At 46.4% G+C, this 23,164-nt stretch overlaps 1 protein-coding gene across 3 annotated transcripts in view; it reads left to right on the top strand.

Annotated features, from left to right (window-relative positions):
- Positions 1-23,164, top strand: part of ARHGAP26 (Rho GTPase activating protein 26) — a 472,294-nt gene that overhangs the window by 275,870 nt on the left and 173,260 nt on the right. For all 3 annotated transcript variants that reach the window (XM_029050709.2, XM_029050708.1, XM_029050712.1), the window contains exons 13-15: positions 4,929-4,994; positions 7,269-7,343; positions 20,394-20,481. In XM_029050709.2, coding sequence (XP_028906542.1) covers positions 4,929-4,994; positions 7,269-7,343; positions 20,394-20,481 — 229 coding nt within the window. The remainder of the gene's footprint in view (positions 1-4,928; positions 4,995-7,268; positions 7,344-20,393; positions 20,482-23,164) is intronic.

Here is a 23,164-nt window from a genome sequence, read left to right as displayed (position 1 = left end):
ATCCCTCTTTATTGTAGCAAAGTGGTCAGGAGAAAAAGGCCATCATACGTGAACTTCTTCAAGGACCGCCCTCATCATCTCAGTGCTTTCCTTCTCCCACCACTTATACATCCACTTCTTTCCCAAATGAACCCCACCTCCTCATAAAAGCTAACTTATAAATTTACCTGGGGCCCCATCTCTTCTCTTAAAACATTTTCTCCCATCCTCCTCTCCTCCTTATTGCTCTTTTCAGCCTCTTCCTATTCTCTGGCAGCATATCCTCTGCCTTCCAACATGCTCAAAATAGTCTTCATGCTCAAAATAGTCTTCTCCTGACCTCTCTATAGTCTCCTGTTGCTGTCCAAACTCCTCACATGGGCTCTATATACTCGAGTCCCACCTACTCTCCTCTCATCTTTCTGCAGTCTGGTTTTCACCCCTTTCAGAAAACTCGAGTTGGTTTTCCCTGTTTCTCCAATGATGACCTTTTGGCCAGGCTTAATGCCCTCAACTCTGTTGTATTGCTTCTTGACCATTTGTCTGTCTTCAGTGCTGTTGATCACTTCCTTTGCCTAGACACTCTCTCCAGTCTTTGTTTCACTGATCCAGTATTATCCAGGTTCTCTGTCTCTTGACTGCTTCTTCTTAGTCGCTTGTACTTTAACTGTGTGTTTTCCCCAAGGTCTCCGTTCTGAGTCCCCTACTCCTCTCTCTATTCATTCTTAGACTATGAGCCCCTTGGGGAACAAGGGCCTGTCTGACCTGATTAATTTGTGTCTATCCCAGTGCTTAGAACAGCTCTTGACACCTAGTGCCATACAAATACCATGATTATAATGATTACCCACCTTTTCTTGTGGAACTCATTTGCACACATGGCTACCACCTCTCGGCATATGACTTCCAAATCCACCGTGCCAGTCTGGATCTTGCCTTAATATTTTGCACTTCCTCTTGCCTCCAAGGCATTCCTTCATAAATGTCTTGTAGGCAAAATTGATCTCCTCATCTTCCCTCCTAAACCTTGTCCCCCTAACCTCCTGTCACGGTCAATGACACTTAACTTTCGCCTCTCATATTCAGTCTCTTTGCTTCCGAGTGTCCTCTATAGTGCTCTGCCCTTAGTGGATGCTCAGTAAATTTAGATAGTGATGATAATGATTACATGATACAGTGTTTGAGTTGCCCTTTTTCTCCAGGAAATTAAAATTTGTGTTTGTGGGATTGCGGATTTCTTTTATTTTCAGCTGTTAAACATTTTGCTAGTTTGTGTTGCATTTAAAACCTTGGGGTTCATCCAAAAAATCCACCCACTAATAACTGTCCAGGGGAAAAGTCTCCATATCTCCAGAAAGGAAGCCAGGGATGTGACAAGCCAGAGGCATTGGGTGCTTTCTTAACTTTTGCTGCCTTCTCTCCCAGTTGGATAGGACTCCTGACTCTTCCTGATCTTACTCTGTGTCCTTGGTGTTGGGCATCACAGCTGGGGGTTCAGTTGCCCCCCTTTGACCTCATGTGGCAGTAGATCCCCTAAAAATTCCTGGGATGAGCTCTGCTGCCACTCCTTATGGGCTGCCCAGGCGGGGAGGGATTTATGTGTAAGTGAAGGGGTCAAATCACCACCATGACCTTCTCTTCTCATCATTTCTCTTCTCAAGTCTGTGGGCACTGGGAGAGTCAAGAACGGCAGCTCTCCGAGCTGAGCTCCTAGTATTCGTTTCCCACTGTCTGGGGGTAGGAAGGGTCTGTGTGGGGAGAGACTCCAAAATATGATTAGTGGCTTCACCTGGCTTTCAGGCCAAAAACTTTGGAAGTCTCTGAAAATGTAGGAAGTAATTTCCCTATGACAAAGCTGACTGCAGGCTGTTTTTTGAAAGTAGACGAGGGAATGAAAATCCCTGTGGAATTCCAGCAGGTATTTGGCTGGTGTATTATTAACACGCTTAAATTAAATTGGAAAAATGGCAATGACTTAATTGAGTTTTCTATTTCATTAGTAAGACTGTTTCAGAACTCACTTCCGGCCTGCAATCGAATGCCTGAGCTGTAAGAGAACAAACTAAATATTAAACTAAGGAAAGAAAGGGTTTCAGTTAGCACCATTACTCTCTGCAGACACTTTTATTCCAAATGGCCTCCAAGAAGAAAGTCATTTTTCTCCTTCTTTTAGAGTTCTCTTTTCTTCTTGGGAATAGGTGATCTTTGTAATGCAAAAATCCCTTAGTAATGGAACCTTTCCTACAAGTGTTCAGGTTTGATTTCCTTTTCAGAGAGAAGGGTTTCCTTCTAAGTATATGAAGTCTACAGAGATTTTTAAGCTCTTTAAGATTTTCATGGCCTTTTTGAGGACCAAGAAAATGTAAAACTCTGTTTAGACTATATATTAAAAAATCAATCAATCATATTTGAATGCTTGCTGTAAAATGGGGATTGAGACCATGAACCCCACATGGGACAGAGAGTGTTTCCAACCCGATTTGCTTGTATTCACCCCAATGTTTACTACAGTGCTTGGCACATAGTAAACACTTAATACCATCATCTTTTTTTTTTTTTAACTGAGCCAGGTGATTTTTAGGACCACTTCTTTGCCCTCGACATTTGTGTAGGTCTTAGGGTTGGGGGAACGGGGGGTAAGACATGCACGTGACTTGTTTTTGGGGTTGGTGGGTTATCCTGGAGTCAATGACAGTCACCTGGTACCCAAGGTAGGCAACGACTCATGTTGTGAAGCAGCTGGCTGGTTGGATTAAACTGTAGACCAAAAGCTTATTGTGAGCAGGGAATGTGTTTGCCAGTTCTGTTATAATGTACACTCCCAAGGTCTTAGTACAGTGCTCTGCACACAGGTGCTCAATAAATATGATTTACTGAGTGTTTGGAGTTATGGGCATTTTTGTGAGTGTGGAACATAGTTGGTGCTTCTTCCCCAGCAGCAGACCTTGTCTGGGCTCTTATTTGCTTAATCAATCAGTCCTGAGTATTTATTGAGCACTTAATGGGTACAGAGCACTATATTAAGCCCAGGGGAGAGTACAGTACGGTCCATAAACATGAGCCTCGGCCTGAGAAGCAGTTTACAGCCTAGCGGGAGAGACAGACAAATAAATTACAGGTAAAGAAAGCCACTGAATATAAGGTTATGAAAACTTTTGGATTTCTAGCATTCACCTGAAAAGAATAATGCTATCATTATTTTTAATTATTTTATGTAAAATATTTATTAGTAATATTAATATTATCAGAGAAGCAGCATGGTGTAGTGGTTAGAGCCTGGGAGTTAGAAGGTCATGGGTCCTAATCCCGACTCCACTACTTGTGTGCTGTGTGACTTTGGTCAAGTCACTTCACTTCTCTGTGCCTCAGTTACCTCATATTTAAAATGGGGATTGAGATGGCGAATGCCCCAACTTGGGACAGGGATTGCGTCCAACTTGATTTGCTTGTATTCACCCCAGTGCCTGGTAAATAGTAAGCACTTAACAAATGCTGTTACTATTATTATTATTATTACCATTATTTTGTAATTTCTTAAGCACTTACTATGTGCTAAGCATTGAGTAGATATAGGGTTTTGAAATTGGACACGGTCCCTGCCCCATACAGGGCTTGCCGTCTTTCTGGTCCTCATTTCACAGTTAAGGAAACTGAGGCTCAAATAAGATAAGTAGCTTGTCCATGGTCACACTGCAGGTGACTGGTCTCGTGTCTTCCAGTCCCCTGTTCTTACCATTAGACCTCAATAAGCCCAGAATAAATACCACTCATTAATTGATCTCTTTTTCCCACCGCTCTTTGGAGGGATTAGGGCTGATTGCAGAATTTTGAGCCAGACCCTCCATAACCTAGCCATTTCTGGAACTAAGTCTTAAAGATCCATAGAAAGCCCACTTCCAACTCCTAGAAAACAGCAGCAGTAGCTTGCCTTGTGCCTGCCCTGCTGGCCCCTCTTACGAAAGGGAAGCGGGAGTCAGTGGGCCCAAGGCTTCTCTCCTTCTGCCTATTAGGACAGGCGTCAGTCTGGTCCTCACTCTAGGCTTCCAGGCTCTCCATCACCTTGCCCCTTCCTACCTCTCCTCCCTTCTCTCTTTCTACCGCCCACCCCGCACGCTCCACTCCTCCGCCGCCCACCTCCTCACCGTCCCTTGGTCTCGCCTGTCCCGCCGTCGACCCCCGGGCCACGTCCTCCCGCGGTCCCAGAACGCCCTCCCTCCTCACCTCCGCCAAACTGATTCTCTTCCCCTCTTCAAAACCCTACTTAAAACTCACCTCCTCCAAGAGGCCGTCCCAGACTGAGCTCCCCTTCTCCCTCTACTCCCTCTACCACCCCCCTTCACCTCTCCGCAGCTTAACCCTCTTTTCCCCCCATTTCCCTCTGCTCCTCCCCCTCTCCCTTCCCATCCCCTCAGCACTGTACTCGTGCGCTCAACTGTATATATTTTCTTTACCCTATTTATTTTAATGAATTATACATCGCCTCGATTCTATTTAGTTGCCATTGTTTTTAAGAGACGTTCTTCCCCTTGACTCTATTTATTGCCATTGTTCTTGTCTGTCCGTCTCCCCCGATTAGACCGTAAGCCCGTCAAACGGCAGGGACCGTCCCTATCTGTTGCCGACTTGTTCATTCCAAGCGCTTAGTAAAGTGCTCTGCACATAGTAAGCGCTCAATAAATACTATTGAATGAAGGAATGGACTGTGTTGGAGAAACGCTGAATTGGGATATTGGGTAGGGACCTAAGTGATGCAGATACAGATAAATTAAAACATAGCCCATATCCTTGGCACTTGCTTTATGATAATCAATTCAACCCTTTCTCCTTGGTGGGACGGAGTGGGCATTGTTATTTTACCAGGAGCTGGTTCCTCGGGGTCAGAAGGAAACTGATCATGCATTTGACTTACGTACCCGGTTTTCTGAACATCTCCCCCTTCTCTCTTTCAGCCGCCCAGTTGGACAACATTGGCTTTAGCATCATCAGGAAATGCATACACGCTGTTGAAACCAGAGGTAGGGAAGTTCCCCAGATGGCATTGTTCTCAGGGAAGGTCACACATCTGTTTGTGGCATCCGTTATATCGTTTCCCCACTGTTTCCCTGTATTAAAGTGATTCATTGATTCTCCGTGGGTCACACCCTGTGTGTAGTGTCCTTATGCAGTGTGGCCCAGTGGATAGAGCATGGGCCTAGGAGTCAGAAGGACCTGGGTTCTAATCCTGGCTCTTCTACTTGGCTGCTGTGTGACCTTGGGCAAGTCACTTCTCTTCTCTGTGCCTCTGTTACCTCAACTGTAAAATGGGGATTAAGATTACGAGCCCTATGTGGGACAAGGACCACGTCCAACCTGATTAACTTGTATCTACCCCAGTGCTTAGTACATAGTGCCTACATAGTAAGCACTTAAATACCCTAAAAAAGAAAAGACAAAATCGAGAAACACAAACAAACAACGCCCCTTGTATGCCATTTCTTCAATAGGTCCGGACCCCCTCTGGGAATCGACATAGGTGAGAGGTGTAGAATTGACGGTGGAGGTCAGAAACTTTTAGTTCACCCTTTTTGTACAGATAGAGCTGTGCCTTGTATCTTCAGACCATCTAGCACATCCTTTTACCCATCCTGGACGTGCTGTGAAGAAGCAAGGGTTAGCCTAACTGCAATTTCCAGGTTCCCGGTTGTTATTTCTCAGCCTCCTTACAGGTACTATGACTGAAGGTGCCAGTCAACCTGGCAACGATATGCCGTTTGGGACTTGGACCAGAAAGCTAGAGCAAAGGTCGTCCAACTGCTCTTAGTAACTGGGCTTGATTTGAGCCAGAGCAGAAAAGCAAGTGGTTCTTTCCTCAGTTTGTTCTCTACACCTCAGCTGTTGGCCTTCTGTAATTTTGTTTTCCAGAGACTATTTTAATACTATATTTTGACTCTCTGTTGTTAATTTTTTATGGTATTTAAGGGCTTCATATTGTGCTAGGCACTATACTAAACACTGGGGTAGATACAAGCTAAGCAAGTTGGAAACAGGTCATGACCTCTAAGGGGCTCACAGTCTTAATCCCCATTTTACAGATGGGGTAACTGAGGCACAGAGAAGTGAAGTGGCGTGGCAAAGGTCACACAGCAGATAAATGGTGGAGCTGGGATTAGAACCCAGGTCCTTCTGACTCCCAGGCCCGTGCCCTATCCACTAAGCCCTGCTGTTTTATGAGCTACGCAACTGAAAACCTTTGGGGCTACAAATCCTAAAGGTCCTGATGAATCACTTAGGTCTGTGGTCCCCATTGCCCCCATGTACGTTCAAACACCTGTTGACTCCCAGGAAGCTCATTTAGTGTATCGAGGAGAGAGTACAGGGCAGGAGCACTAGATTGGTCTGACCCTTGGGCTTTTTAAAGCATTCCGATAAATCTGTTACCTAAACAGCCCCGTCAGACTGAACAGTCAAACTCTATGTCCTGGTTCCTCCAACCTGTAGAGGTTCCCATTCTAGAAAGTTGACTAATTCAGGGTATGCCTCAATAACGTTCTTACAACTACATCCCATCCTGTCTTTGGCCCCAGAGTTTTCCAGGGGCCTTGATCTTGCAAGGGCCAGAAATCCTACAGAAAGAAGGTACTGCAGCATCACCAAATAAAGTGGCTCTCCTGAACCCCTGACTGAATTTTTCTTCTGTAAAAAATAAGGGTAATACAAAGATTTAAATGAGGAAAAAGTAAATTGTGCTACAATCTGGTACCTGAAAGATGTCATATTAATAGATGTCCCTACTCCCCACAACTTGTTTTACAAAAGCAAAACCTTTGTTTAATATAATAAAGGATTGGACTTCTTGCCCACCCCACCGTTGAATGCCGTAGCCTCCATTTCTAACTGCCATGCAGTTGCAGTTCAATATCGCGTATGTGGATGCAGTTGAAAGATTTGGTATAAATTTGTCATATTATTATTTGTCATATTATTATTTCTTTATGTTGCTGGTAATAAAAAAAAAAAGATTAGCTTTGCATCCTCCAGTCCAGATACTGCTCTAGGCAAGAATGGAGGAAGGAGCCTCCATTTGAGCCAACACCAAGATTGCAGTGGATAGCACTTCGTGGAACCCCAGGCAGAGATAAAAAAAAAAAAAAGTCTGTCTCTTTCTTAGAAGCAGGGGGATGAGCGATGAGTTGCTCTAATTAGACCAGCTAATGGAGTGCTTGAAGAATTTTAAGCACATCGGGTTGGTTTTGCTCATGCAATCAGCAGTCCTCTAATTCAACCAAAAACTCTTTCTTTCCTTTTCCCAGGAATCAACGAACAAGGGCTCTATCGGATTGTCGGTGTCAACTCCCGAGTTCAGAAGCTGCTGAATGTTTTGATGGGTGAGTGTTTTACCCCTGGTTTTGCAAGGAAACTGCCGTAGGATCTGCTTTGAAAGGCTGCTAGGTCCCGAGGGGAGCTAGAGAAACAGGAAGGCGCTCCAACAAAGGCCGGTGGGGTCTCAGGGAAGTCACCACAGGGTCAGGAGGACCCACATGGCATCTAGTCCTTAGTGGCCTGAGCTGCTCGAGCCATTCCCGGTTGGGGGAGGTGCGTCTTTTAACGTTCCAGGGGACCGAATCGTGATTCCTTTCCCTTCCGCTGGAGCTCAGGGACCCGATCCAGGAGAACCACACCCTCACTGTTGAAGGCACTCAGCCCCTGGCTCGTGCTTCTCCATGTGATAGTGCATAGCCGGTGTGGCCACACCCTGCTCCCTCTTTATTAGCCGATGACTCTCACTATCCACTACTAGGTTAGGCATTTAGTGGGTCACGCCCAGGCAAAGGCACTGTTCCAGTGTGCAGCCCCAGCTCTTGATAGGATCCTCACTGTGGGCCTTCTCTGCCACCCTCCCTTAATGAGAAGCTGTCCTTGGCATGGGGAAATAACTCTTCTGGCCCGAACGCTCCGCCTCCAGATTTCCACCCGGGTCCCCACTCTGCAAAGCTCTACCCGGCCTGTCCCCATTTCCGCCTGGCCCGGCGGGCGGCCGTGAACACAACAGAAGCCCCGTGCTATTATAAATGTTCAGCGTTCAGATCCAAGCCCTGTGAGTTAATGAGCCAAATTTGCTTAACCTGCAGATTTCCTGTAATTTTAGACCCAAACACCGTCAACCCCAGTGAGTCACAAGGGTTTAAATGGCAAACAGATCCGATTTCAGAGATTGGTGACTGATATTAGTCATCACGGTGAAAGCCTCCGGTGCGACACATTTATAGATGGAGCCGTGGCTTGCGGTCCCTGCCTGGTGGCCTGGACAGAGTATCCCTGTAGGGATGGCACTGATGTTAGAATCAGTAATTTCATTTGCCAGCCTGCTGGATGAGAGAGCTCATCGGGATGCACGTTTTCAGCAGCCGATTATCTCGCGTGGACTGGAAAAGCTACTGCCTCATGGAGAGCTAAATCGGCTGCTTTTAAAAGTGTGGGTTCTTGAGTGCAAAGCTCTCTCTTCTTTACTTCTCTAACTTACAATGCACGTGATCACTGGATTCGTGTTTGTTTATGAGCCGTATTCAATATCAATATTTTGCGTACGGATTCGGGAAACGGGGTTATTAGGTGGAAAAATGCTAATAAATTATATTTTTTGCAGAAGCTGCTCACTGGTAGAACTAAAGCTTAATGAAAGCATTGGGCAGGACTGCCTTAGACAAGGAAAAGTGGAATTTGGAACAGGTCTAGTTTTCTGTTTCAGTCAAGAGGCAGCCTAACTCAGTTTGCCCAGCGGAGGAATGGTTCTGAAGAGACCTGGTTTCTATCATCTACTCCCTGGGCATCCCCGAACAAGGCCATCCCACCTCCTTTAATCCATGGAGGTGGAGATCTGCTTCTGAGGGAGGGCTGGAAAAGAAATAGCCAGCGAGCAGTCAAATACAGTTTCCGATGTAGGTCAGTGAAAATAGCCCAAAGACAGCAAGTCTGTTTGGGTTGAGAGTTAGCCCTTTCCGTCTTCCTTGGGCTCTGGAAATAGAGGCAGCGAGATCTGCACTCAGGGCTGACTGGCCGCCACAGGCCATGAACAGAATCTCCTGACTAGCACAGTAGGCACAGGGTTGGAAGGGAAAAGGTCATCACCAGCTGCCAATGTACCACAACAAAGAGCTGAAGGGATGGCCTCCTGAACTGAAGGGCGCGCCCTTTCTTATTTCCCAGCAACCACTGGTAATAATAATAATAATGTTGGTATTTGTTAAGCGCTTACTATGTGCCAAGCACTGTTCTAAGCGCTGGGGTAGACATAGGGGAATCAGGTTGTCCCACGTGGGGCTCACAGTCTTAATCCCCATTTTACAGATGAGGGAACTGAGGCACAGAGAAGTTAAGTGACTTGCCTACAGTCACACAGCCGACAAGTGGCAGAGCTGGGATTCGAACTCATGAGCCCTGACTCCAAAGCCCGTGCTCTTTCCACTGAGCCACGCTGCTTCTGGTGAGGTTGATGATGACGGTGATCATCATCACTTATTAGCATTAACTTCTGTGCCACCATACTAGACTCTGGGAACACATAGGTGGACAGAGACCCTGCTCTTGAATGACTTACTGCTGACATTGCAACCGTGACTTGATTTTTTGTCTTAATGGTGTTAGTTAAGTTAGCTAAGCTTTTACTATGTGCCAGGCGCTGTACTAAGCACTGGGATAGATACAAGCTAAGCAACTTGGACACAGTCCTTGTCCCGCATGGGCCTCACAGTAGTATTCCACATTTTGCAGATCCGGGAACTGAGGCAAAGAGAAGTGAAGCGATTTGCCTAAGGTCACACAGCAGACAAGCAACAGAGACAGGAATAGAACCCAAGTCCTTCTGTCTCCCAGGCCAATGCTCTTGTCCACTAGGCCAAAGATGGCAGGGAATTATGTATAACACCGTAGCAGGGGTAATGGGCTTGGAGAATTGGATCCTGTTGTAATAGAGTGATGATTATTGTGATATTTATTAAGCAGTTATCATGTGCCAAAATCTGTGCCCCATCTTGGGATAGATGTACTATAATCAGCTCAGACTCAGTCTCTCTCACACACAGCGCTTACAGTCTAAGTGAGCGGAAGAGCAGGTATTAAATCCCCATTTTGTAGATGAGGAAACAGGCCCAGAGAAGTCAAGTGACTTGCCTAAGGTCACACAGCAGGCAAGTAGCAGAACTGGGATTACAGCCCTGATCTCCCGACTTCCAGTCCTGTGCTCTTCCTAGTAGGCCATGCTGCTTCTCCACTGTCTGAAACTGGCTCAGATCCACCCTCTGCCATTTTTCCATTGGTCCCCTCAGGGAGATCTGCATTTGGACCAGAGGCTCTGAGTAGGTCGTCTTCCACTGCCTCTTTTCTATTAATAATAATAGTCATTCATTCATTCAGTCATATTTATTGAGTTCTTACTGTGTGCAGCGCTCTAATAATAATAATTGTGGTATTTGTTAAGCACTTACTATGTGCCAGGCACTGTACATAGCATTGGGGGATACAAACAAATGAGATTGGATACAGTCCCTGTCCCTCATCTGGCTCACAGTCTTAATACCCATTTCACAGATGAGGTGACTGAAGTCCAGAGAAGTGAGGTGACTTGATCAAGGTCACAGAGCTGACAAGTGGTGGATCTGGTGGATCTCTGTCCTTCTGTCTCCCAGGCCCATGCTCTATGCACTACGCCATGCTGCTTCTCTGGGTTCTCCAATTTATTCGAGAGGATTCCTGAGTTGTAGAAGCCTGTAAGAAAGTCGTCTTCAAAATGACTTGAGTTTCTACGGACTGAGAGCACTGGGATATTCTGGAAGCGTTTCCTCCAGCACATGGGGCTTTATGTGTGCGGTCCTTGCACGCTAATGTCGAGCCTGGGGCTAACCCACTCCAGTCCCCCTAGCAACAGAGGTCATTGGCCTTTTGAGCTTGGATAAGAAGCAAGCAAAACTTTCAAATTCCTAGAAATGCACAATCTCCTTCTGGAGGCTCTTTTCAAGCTTTGTGTATGTAGAGAAAAGTATCTTGCCAAACTGTCACTTGGTGTTTGTTTTTTGCTGACCAGATGTTACTCCATGCATATGCGTATATGCCCATGTCTGTGCCTACAAAGAGAGCATGTATTATGGGCAATATATACAATGTAATTCATGGAGCAGTCACTTTTATTGGTAAATCAAAGCAATGTTAAAACAGCAGAGAGAGCACATGGAAAGAATTCGGAGGAACCGAGAAATGGGCCAAGCTTTAAAAGCCCAGAGTAAATTCTATTAATGTACTTTCTTTCCATTTTCTTCTCCACTCAAGCTAACACTGGGGCTCCAAGCCTCGATGAAACGTGAGGACCTTCGCTAATTTTTTCCTCCACTCTCTTCACCCCTTTTTCAAACTGGCATGAAGCAGCGTGGCTTAGTGGAAAGACCACAGACTTGGGAGTCAGAGGCCCTGGGTTCTAATCTCAGCTCTGCCACTTATCTGCTGTGTGACCTTGGGCAAATTACTTCACTTTTCTGTGCCTCAGTTACCTCATCTTTAAATTGGGGATTTAGACTGTGAGCCCACTTGGGACGTGGACTGTGTCCAACCTGATTGGCTCGCATCTACCTCAGCGCTTAGTACAGTGACTGGCACATAGTGCTTAAAAAACAGCATTTAAAAAAAGAGCAGAAATCAACTTTTAGACATGGCAGTCTATATAAGGAAGTCCTGTGAGGTGCTGCGAATGAAGTCGACTGTCTGCATAGAGCCAACTCTGGATTATCCTGCCAATAGCGAATAGCGAGTTGGCCCAGATCAGCAGAATCCAGCCCGAGCCCCCGAAGTTCATTTTAGCAATTGGTTTCAGTGATGAGGAGGAGTATGGTTTGGCAAAGGGCTTGGTGGGTTGTGTAAGATTTTGCTTTGGGAAGGGCCTTTGGGAATTTGGATCACCATTGTTGGGGGGAGGGGCGGCATGGAGAGAGAGGGCACCAGGAGAGAAGGGAGGGAAAGAGTGAAGGAAGAAGAGAGAGGGACGGGGACATACACACCAGGACCCCCCCACCCCCCACCCCTTAGGAGGTTGTACATGGCTGATCTGGTCCTTTCAACTGGCACTTGTGAGGGTAGAGAGTGTACTTCTGGGTGTGAGATTCACTGCTTAGAGGTCCTAGTGCCAGTGAGCTGGCCTCTAATGCTACTTTTGTTCTTCTCAAGCACTTAGTGCGGTGGAATACTTTCATTCATTCAGTAATATTATTGAGCACTTACTATGTGCAGAGCACTGTATTAAGCGCTTGGAGTGTACAGTTCGGCAACAGATAGAGACAATCCCTGCCCAGTAACGGGCTCACAGTCTTGTAAGGCATGCAGTGTGCACTGTCGTTGCTACTGCCCTATTCTTGTTTTTCTCCCGGCATTCACCGTTTGTACTGTTTTTTTTCTATTTCCCCTATAATTTTACAATCTCCTTGAGGGTTGAAGTGGGGTATCTTGCTCCTGTCGTTCTCTCCCAAGTGCTTAATGCAGTGCTCCACACTCAGTAATTTAATTTAGAAATCTGGCTGTTGAATATTTGTCATTCAGCAAAGGGACAATATTGTAGCCTCAATTCCCTGTGCAACAGTGGGCTTAAGAGGACCCAGATAGATTGGTCACTCATTTTATAGTATTTATTGAGCACCTATTGTGTGCACAGCCCTATATTAAGCATTTGGGCTAATAGAAGAAGGAAGACACGATCCTTACCCTCATGGAGTTTACAGTCTAGTGGAGAAAAGTGCTCAAATAATAGTGTATAAATCAACTTTTTTTTTTTAATGTAGTGAGAGGATGTAAGTGCAAAAATGCTAAGATAGCTGGGAGGATGTGACCTGGGGTGAAGGAAAATTAATCAGGGAAAGCCTCCTGGAGGAAATGAGATAGGAAATGAGATCTCAAGAGGGCTTTGAGCATGGGGAGAACTGTAGTTTTTCAGATTTGAAGGGGGAGGGAAATCTAGGCAGTGGGAAAGGCATGAGCCAGAATTCAAAAATGGGATAGTTAGTATTTATTAAGCGGTGTGTCCTGGTGGAAAGAACAAAGGCCTGGCAGTCAATCAACCAAGCAGTCATATTTGCTCTGTGTGTAGACCACTGTATTAAGTGCTTGGAAGAGGATAATATAACAGAGTTGACAGATATGTTCCCTTCCCAGAACAAGTACTGCTCCCGACTCAGCCACTGGCTTGCAGTGTGATTTATAGTAAGAGACTTGCTTTTCTGTTCCTCATCTGTACAATGCAGATTTGATACCTACTTTCCTTCCTCCTTAGATTGTGAGTTCCATGTGGGATGGGGACTGTGTCCAAGCTGTCTTGTGTCTTCCCCAGTGTTTAGTACAATGCTTGGCAAATAATAAGTGCTTAATAACATTATCATCCTCCTCCTCTTGGTGCAGTGTGCTGTACTAGGTGCTTGGAAAGTCCAGGATGAAGAAGAGTGACGCATTCCCTGTCCATATTGAACAAAACCTCTCATGTGGAGTGATGAGAAAGAGGCAGAGTGAGAAAGTGAGCTTGGGAGGAGCTGAGAGGGAGAGCTGAGGTGAAGTGGAAGAAAGTGCAAAAGAAAGAAGGAAAGAACTGATGGAGTGCCTTAAAGGAATTTCACCTTTCCCATTTCTGTAGATAATACCACTCTCCTCCCTCTCTCACAAGCCTGTAACCGTGGCTTTGTCCTCGACTCATCTCTCTCTCACTCAACCCACACATTCAGTCTGTCACCAAGTCCCGTTGGCTCAAACTTCACAACATCTCTAAAGTCCGTGCTTTCCTCTCCGTCCAAACTGCTACAACATTGATCCAAGGACTTATCTTCTCTTGCCTTGATTACTGCATCAGTCCCCTCGCTGGTCTCCCTTCCTCCTGTCTCTCCCCATTCCAGTCCATACTTCACTCTGCTGCCCGGATCAGTTTTCTACAAAACTATCCAGTCCATGTGTCTCCACTCCTCAAGATAGTTTGCCCATCTACCTCTGTACCCAACAGAAACTCCTTAGCATTGTCGTAGAAACAGTGTGGCTCAGTGGAAAGGGCCCGGGCTTGGGAGTCTGGGTTTGAATCCCGGATCTGCCGCTTGTCAGCTGTGTGACTGTGGGCAAGTCACTTAACTTCTCTGTGCCTCAGTTCCCTCATCTGTAAAATGGGGATTAACTGTGAGCCTCACGTGGGACAACCTGATTACCCTATATCTACCCCAGCGCTTAGAACAGTGCTCTGCACATAGTAAGCGCTTAGCAAATACCAACATTATTATTCTACCTTAGCTCTCTGATTTCCTACTACAAACCAGACCGCATACTTTGCTCTTCTAACGCCAACCTACGCACTGTATCTCTATCTCATCTGTTTTGCCACTGAACCCTCCCCCGTATCCTGCCTTTGACCTGGAACTCCCTCCCCCTTCATATCTGACAATCATACTCCCAAACTTCAAAACCTTATTAAAATCACATCTCCTCCAAGAGACCTTTCCTGATTGGCCCTCATTTCCTTTTCTCCCACTCCCTTCCATGTTTCCTCTGCACTGGAGTTTGCACCCTTTATTCATCCTTACCTCAGCCCCACAGTACTTGTGTACCTACCCATAATTTATTTATATTGCCTGACTCCCCTTCTAGACTCTAAGCTCCTTGTGGGCAGGGGATGTATCTGCTAACTCTGATACATTGTATTCTCCCAAATGCTTAGTTCAGTGCTCTGAACACAGTAAAAACTCATTAGATATGGTTGATTCGTTGATTGATATCTCCTTGGGCCATGGCTGGGAAACTTGAGGAGGTTGTGAGGGTGAGTACGACCTTGCTTAATGGTTTGTTTCATTAATGAAGTAGATGATATGGTTTTCAGGGGTAAGAAGGAGTGAGCACTGGGCTTTAAGAGGGAGTTAAAAGCTGGAATAATTGTTGGGTGGAATGGATGTGGGAGTTGAAGAGACTCAGGTTTTTAGTTATGGTATGTATTAAGGGCTCACTGTGTGCCAATGCAATCAGTTAATCAAATTTATTGAGTGCCTCCTTGGAACCGAGCTCTGTATTCTGATAGGGAGAATACATTAAGAATGGGAGACCTGATCCCTGTCCTTCAAGAGTACAGTCTTACAGAAAGGCAGATCCCCCAAAATTTACACCTAGGAAGGAGAGGAGAATGGAGAGAGGGATAAGTGGGTGACTAAGTGCTTCGATAGTTGGGTTTGTAAGTCAGTATGATCATAAGTGCGACGGACAGTTGTGAATACATGGGTCCTGAGATGGTAATTGGGTAGATACAAGATAAATCAATCAGACACAGCTCCTGTCCCACAAATTACAGGCAAGGGGACCGTTGGGAAAATAGAAGAATCGAAAATTAACAGCATATTAAGAAAGAAGGAAGTCCTGGTATCCTTTCCCACTCTTGGCCACAGGGCCTCAGCCTTCCGTAGCACCCTAATAGTTCCAAAGCCTTCTACTCCTGTTGGGATTGGAGTCTGCCCTCGTGGTGGTGGGGTTGGATTTTGGGGTGAGGGGAAGACTGCTTTATTATGGTATTTGCTAAGAACTTACTTTGTGCCAGGCACAGTACTAAGCACTGGGGTAGATACAAGATAGTCCAGTTGGACACAGTCCTGCCCCACATAGGACTCACAGTCTCAATCTTCATTTTTACAGAGAAGATGAGGCACAGAGAAGTGAAGGGATTTACCCAAGGTCACACATTAGACAAGTGGACCTGGAATTAAACCCAGGTCCTTCTGACTCACAGGCTCGTGCTCTATTCACTAAGCCACACTCCTTCTCTGAGGACATCTCCCGGGAGACACTCCGTTTGCCGTGCCATCTCTGCATCCTAACTGCCTCTCGTTCTGGACCATTTACTGAGCTACCTACCAGTTATCCAGATGTTTCCTCCTCCTCCTCTCCTCTTGCCTTCCCCCTAAGAAGAATTGATTATCTTAAATGTGCCCAAAGGGCAGAGGGAACCAGTGGCCCTGAACAAACATTCTAGCTGTACCACAGCCCCTGAATGATCCAAAGTTGGCTCTGTTCACTTTACATAATAATAATAATAATAATGTTATTTGTTAAGCAACTACAATGTGCCAGGCACTGTACTAAGCACTGGGGTGAAAACAAGCAAATCAGATTGGAAACAGTCCTCGTCCCATAGGTGGCTCACAGTCTTAATTCCCACATTACAGATGAAGTAACTGAGACACAGAGAAGTAAAGGTCACAGAGCAGACAAGTGGCAGAACAGAAACTAGTGGGTTCCATCCTTTGCTATATTGCTTTTTCCTCTTCATTTGATAATGCTACCAGCCCCAGGCCATAAGGTGGTGATAGAAAAAGGAATGAATCTGAGGCCTTAGGAAATAATGTGCATTTTCACTCTGGTGCCCAAGATTGCAGCAGAGCGTGTTGCTTCTTAGCAGCCCAGCAAAATCAAGAGGGGCAAACAGGCCTGGAACATTAATGGTGAAGTGTGGCAATTGGCAGCATTCTCTGGAAGGATGGTAATTTAGGATCCTGTGTTCGGACTGGATTGGAAACAGAGTCAATTCTAAAATGGATGCGTTGGAGCTCCAGGGCAGCCTTGCTCCATCTGGGCTATAAAAAGCTCTTCACCCTAGCTGTTATTTGAGTCTTTGCACTGTAATGTTGCATAATATTCATTTGGTTTTCAGGGCCCGCAGAAGTGAAGCCTAATCATTCGCTTGCTAAATGTGGTTCACGGAACAGCTCTCCACTCCCAAACTTGCCAACTGCTGCTTATTTAAAATCATGCTCACTCCTCTCCTGTATTGGGTTTAAGCTGCCTGTTCCTCCGAGAAATTTACAGTGAAGTTTGTCTCGAGGCCAGGAGCTGGGTCGTCTGGCAATACGATTTTGAGGGAGGAGGGAATGGAAGGGTCATGAGCTTTTCAGCACATATGCTACATGGGGAATGCACTTGGAGAAAGAGAGAGAGATGACAAAAAGGAAAATGAGCGAAAGTTTACAATTTGCAATAGTTTTGAAATCGGCAGGCCATCTGATTTTTGCATGCTTTCCAGTGAAAATCAATGGGACCACGAGGGACTTTCATAATCCCACTGCATTACTCAACCAATCAATAGTATCTATTAAGCACTTTGTACAAAGCACCTTGCTAAGCGCTAGGGAGAGTACTAGAGAACAGAGTTGGTAAGCACTTTCCCTGTCCACCAGGAGCTTACAGTCTAGAGTCATAGTTTAAATTATGGATATGTACATAAATGCTCTGGACCCGAGAGTGGAATGAATATAAAGTGCTTAAAGGGTAGAGATAAAAAAGTGCATAAATGACAGAAGGAAGAGGGAGTAGGGGAAATAAAGGCTTAATTGGGGAGGGAGGAGATGTGATTTCTAATAAGATTTAGTCATTGGGAGAGCGGAGGTCCGTCACATGTCGAGAGGGAGGGAGTACCAGGCCGAGGGAGACGTGGGTAAAAGCTTGGCAGTAAGATAGAGGAGATCGAGGCACAATGAGTAGGTTGGTGTTGGAGAAGCGAAGTGTGTGGGCAGAGTTGTAGTAGGAAATCGGTGTGATACAATAGGATGGGGGTAAGATGATCGAGTGCTTTAAAGCTAATGATAAGGAGTTTGATGTGGAGGTGGATGGGGAACCACTGGGGGTTTTTGAGGAAGTAGGACCCTCCCAAGCCCGGTCCGCTCCCAGACTTCTCCATCACCGTGGATGGCACGACCATCCTTCCCGTCCCGCAGGCCCGCAATCTCGGTGTCATCCTTGACTCGTCCCTCTCGTTCACCCCACACATCCTATCCGTTACCAAGACCTGCCGGTTTCACCTCTACGATATCGCCAAGATCCGCCCTTTCCTCTCCACCCAAACGGCTACCTTACTATTGCGGGCTCTCGTTATATCCCGGCTAGACTACCGTGTCAGCCTTCTCTCTGACCTCCCTTCCTCCTCTCTCGCCCAGCTCCGGTCTATTCTTCATTCCGCTGCCTGGCTCATCTTCCTGCAGAAACGATCTGGGCATGTCACTCCCCTTCTTAAACAACTCCAGTGGTTGCCTATCGACCTCCGCTCCAAACAAAAACTCCTCACTCTAGGCTTCGAGGCTCTCCATCACCTTGCCCCTTCCTACCTCTCCTCCCTTCTCTCTTTCTACCGCCCACCCCGCACGCTCCGCTCCTCTGCCGCCCACCTCCTCGCCGTCCCTCGGTCTCGCCTATCCCGCCGTCGACCCCTGGGTCACGTCCTCCCGCGGTCCTGGAACGCCCTCCCTCCTCACCTCCGCCAAACTGATTCTCTTTCCCTCTTCAAAACCTTACTTAAAAATCACCTCCTCCAAGAGGCGTTCCCAGACTGAGCTCCTCTTCCCCCTCTACTCCCTCTGCCATCCCCCCTTTACCTCTCCGCAGCTAAAGCCTCATTTTCCCCTTTTCCCTCTGCTCCTCCACCTCTCCCTTCCCATCCCCACAGCACTGTACTCGTCCGCTCAACTGTATATATTTTCGTTACCCTATTTATTTTGTTAATGAATTGTACATTGCCTTGATTCTATTTAGTTGCCATTGTTTTTACGAGATGTTCTTCCCCTTGACGCTGTTTAGTGCCATTGTTCTCGTCTGTCCGTCTCCCCCGATTAGACTGTAAGCCCGTCAAACGACAGGGACTGTCTCTATCTGTTGCCGACTTGTTCATCCCAAGCGCTTAGTACAGTGCTCTGCACATAGTGAGCGCTCAATAAATATTATTGAATGAATGAATGAATGAAAAGTAGGGTGTCATGAATTAAACTTTCTGTTTTTTAAAGTGATCTCAGCAGCAGAGTGAAGTAAGGACTGTAGCGTGGAGAGACATGACGCAGGGAGATCTGGAAGGAGGCTGATGTCATAGTCAAGGCGGGGATAGGATAGGTGCTTGGATTGAGAGGAAAGGGTGTATTTTAGTGATGTTGTGAAGGTAGAACCAACAGGATTCGGTGACAGGAATCAACCAGTAAACAAGACATGAGTGGGAGGAAAAAAAAAAAATCCTGTTTTTCTTCCTTCCCTATTACTCAGCTCACCGGAGATGGATGTGATAGTTTAATGGCAGATAGTTCATTTTTAAAAACGGGGGAGAATTTTATAGGTGAGTGTCTCCCCTTTTCTGCCTGCAATGTAGGGAGCATGGCTTTGGCAGCCTGCTTGCTGTCAGTGGTTCCAGAGGGGTATCAACATGGCATAGTGGAAAGAGCATGGACCTGGGAGTAAGGAGGTCATGGATTCTAATCCTGACTCTGCCACATGTCTGCTGTGTAACCTTGAGCAAGTCACTTCAGTTCTCTTTACCTCAGTTACCCCATTTGTAAAATGAGGATTGAGAGACTGTGAACCCCACTTGGGACAGGGACTGTGTCCAACCTGATTTGCTTGGCACCCCAGTGCTTATTACAGTGCTTGGCACATAGTAAGCTCTTTAACGGTGCCATCATCATTATTATTATTAAGCTTTGGATCTGCTGGCCAGGCTGACAGTGTTTTGCCATTCTGGTGCCATCCTTCACAGGAAAATTTAGATATTTCTTGCCCCTCCTCAGATTTCTGGACAACCCTGAGAGGGGAGCAGAAGATTGTGTGCTCTCTCTTGGTCTCTGTCTCTCTTTATCTCTCTTTCTGTCTTTCACTCTCTTCCCTTTCCTAGGGTATGAGCCACCTTCTGACTGCTCCCCCGCTAGACTTTCCTCTGGTCCATTTTTGCATGACCCTGCTTCCTGACCCACCCTGAAGTGTTCGATGATGTCTCTGTCCAGGGAAATGCATTCTATTCTGGAATAGGGCTTCCCTCTTGCTCACACGTCAATGAAGAAACATTTAGCTATGGGTAAGCCACTCAATCAATCGTATTTATTTAGCGCTTACCACGTGCAGAGCGCTGTACTGGAGATGCAGCGTGGCTTAGTGGATAGAGCACGGGCCTCGGAGTCAGAAGGACCTGGGTTCTAGTTCCGGCTTGCCCCTCGTCTGCTGTGACCTTGGGCAAGTCACTTACCTTCTCTTTGACTCAGTTACCTCATCTGTAAAATGGAATTTAAAGACTGTGAACCCCACGGGGGAAAAGGACTGTGTCCAACCCTATTTGCTTGTATCCACTCCAGCATTTAGAACAGCGTCTGGCACATAGTAGGCACTTAAATACCACAATTATTATTATTACTAAGCACTTGGAAGAGTACAGTATAGCATAGTTGATAGAAACATTCCCTGCCCACAACACTCCTGTTCTCTGGGTTCACCAACAGATTCCATCTTCTTTCTGGTAACTGAATAAGGCACTGAATAAGACCAGGAGGTGCGAAGGGAAGACTCAGAACCATGCCGGGTGGTAGGAAAGTGTGGGTGCAGAGTGATGACTCTTCCATTTTGCATTAATCAGTCTCTTCTCTCTTTTTCAGATCCCAAAACAACCTCTGAAATAGAAGTGGATATCAGTGCAGAGTGGGAGATAAAGACCATCACCAGTGCCCTGAAGACTTACCTGAGGTAGGGAGGTTATCCTATCTCCGGTAGACGACACTTCATTTCTAAGGGAGAGTCCCAGTAGTATTAATATTATTTAGTTAGCATTACTGGATGCAAAGCACGGTTCCAAGGGCTGGGAAAGAATACTTGGGTGAAAATTAGAAAAGGTCCCTGGTCCTTCTGGAGTTCACCCTCTAAGAATAAGGAGGTCGTTCTGGGCAGGGGGTGTAGCTGCCGACTCTGTTTTACCATACTTTCCCAAGTGCTTAGTTCAGTGCTCTGAACATTATAAGCCGCCCATGTGAGCTCGTTGTGGGTAGGGACTGCATCTATTTATTGTTATATTGTACCCTCCCAAGTGCTTAGTACAGTGCTTTGCACACAGTAAGTGCTCAGTAAATAAGATTGAGTGAATGAATTCCACTGATGATAATGATGACGAAGTGAGGGAGGAGGCTGATGCCAAACACATAAGGTATAAATAAAGCAGAAAATGAACAGAAAAGATGAGGACAGGGATAACTACAAAATTCAATCCAAGCTGGAGGGTAGTGTGGCTAGAAGAACAGCATTTCAGGCTTCTCGCAGCTCAGAGTCCAGCAGTCCGAGCCACAACGAGTGCCTCAGGTTAGGCCTTCCCAAAGACCTCTACATGTATTGGAGGAGGCCTATAGCTGCTGCTGTTTCTCTCCCTCCCGCCAAGCTGGAGCAAGGCGTGTTGGGAAGGAGGCCTTGGGGTGACCCGGTGCGGGGCTCGGCAGGCCACTTGTTCGGGAGGCTGAGGTGCACAGTGCCGCTCCTTCTCTCCCTTCCACCCTAGCGTATAATCCTGCTGAGCACCGCTTTTCTAGCATGAGAAGTAGCATGGCCTAATGGGTAGAGCACAGCCCTGGGAGTCAGAAGGACCTGGGTTCTGATCCCGTCTCCACCACTTGTCTGCTGTGGGGCCTTGGGCAAGTCCCTTCACTTCTCTGCATCTCAGTTACTGTAAAATAAGTGAAGCCCATGTGGATCGTGGACTGTGTCCAACCTGATTAGCTTATATCTACCCCAGTGCTTAGAACACTGTCACACAGTACGTGTGTGACCTTAGGAGCTAGGACTTAGTATCTTAGTGCCCGTCACACAGTAAGCACATCACAAATACTATTAAAACTGGCAGAAAGAGGACTGTGTTTTCACTTTAGCCATTTGCTAAGCTCTTTAAAAGCTGTTGGGTGTTGGAGGTCTGGAAATGACTCTCATGTAGGTGCAATTAACCTACCAAGCCACTGGTGACTCCCCACAGCGTACGAGGCTGTGAGTTCCCAAAACAGCTCCAACAAGAACAATTGTACAAGAACTGTTTCTCTGGGGGATGTCGTCATCACCGATGTCATCGTTGCATTGGCACTCCCAGCGTGCTAGCCATTTTAACAACCCTGCAAGAACGTGGGCCCCAGCCTCTAGGTCCTAACTTTCGAAGTGAAATTTGTCCCATTTCCAGTTCCCGTTGGGGTAAGCCAGGACCATTGGAATTTGAGATGGTAAACACTAGAAGAGAGAAATGCCTCACCAATCGCAGCCTTGGGCCCACTAGGGAAACGGGGCATTAACCCACCACCCTGACGGGCCGTGAGCATCACACCCCCCTTCCCCATTCTGCCCTGTGTGCCCCTGACCCAGCTCGGATCTCCAGAGCCTTAGGATGGACAGGTGGTTGGACTCCAGAGTCTGAGAAGGCTGTACCCTGAGACATCCGCCGGACGTACTCCAGGGTCAATCAGAAAGCTTGCCGAAGGGGATTACACCTCACGGACCTGCCACTTGATCTTTGTTAAGCCTAAACCCAGCGTTCTGTATTCTCAAAGAGAATCTTTCTGAAATATGAGGAGAAAATTCTACCTATCCTAGCCTGCCCCCTCACTCCCTCCGGCATCCAGCCTTTTGTTAAATGGAAAACAGTGAAGGACGCAGCATCTTCAGTGGTGTTTATTGAGTGAGTGGAGTACACTATACTAAGCGCTTGAGAGAGTACAGTACAATAGCCCACAATGAACTTACAGTCTAGTGAGGGATGCAGCCATGAATATAAATCAATCTAAAATATGCAATTTATAGATATGTACATAAGCACTCTGGGGCTGAGGGTAGCACTCAGATCCTTTCTATTTATTGAAGACTGGAAATGCATGTGGGTATTGGTAACTTGATTGGCTGCCTCATCCTTCTTCCACTCACTCAAGGAGGGCTTCACGGTAGGGGAAAGAAGGTGGACTTTATGTTGTACACTAAGACAGGCCAGAAGGGAAGTAGTTTGTCAGATCCTGATTCAAAGACCAATTTACGTACAGGAAAAGTCCTGGGTTTGGAATTGGCAGAAAGAAGGTAGCAAAGGGGGCTAAATTGCAGTTGCTTTTCTGAAGCCCAAGGAACATACCACGTGAGAGGAGACCAGGAGGTATGTACGGGCTAGTGGAGGCTGATGGAAGGGTTTGGTCCCGAGGGACAGAGTTTAGAGTGGAGCTAGGAGGATGAGAATGGTATGTAATATGAACCAGGAGTCACTGACCCCCTCACTGAGGAGATTCAGGTATGGAATATCAGAGGAGGCTATGGTTCAAGGCTGAGGCATATTGACAAGCATGTGGGGAAATTAGCACAGTATTTGCTTGCACTGTGTCTGGCTGGTGTCCTAAGTCCTTGACCTTCAGGCGTACCAAAA

This window comes from Ornithorhynchus anatinus, chromosome X1 (assembly GCF_004115215.2).
Source record: "Ornithorhynchus anatinus isolate Pmale09 chromosome X1, mOrnAna1.pri.v4, whole genome shotgun sequence".
NCBI lineage: Eukaryota > Metazoa > Chordata > Mammalia > Monotremata > Ornithorhynchidae > Ornithorhynchus > Ornithorhynchus anatinus.
Note: the sequence above shows the minus strand (reverse complement) of the source record. Positions and strands in the feature narration are given on the sequence as shown.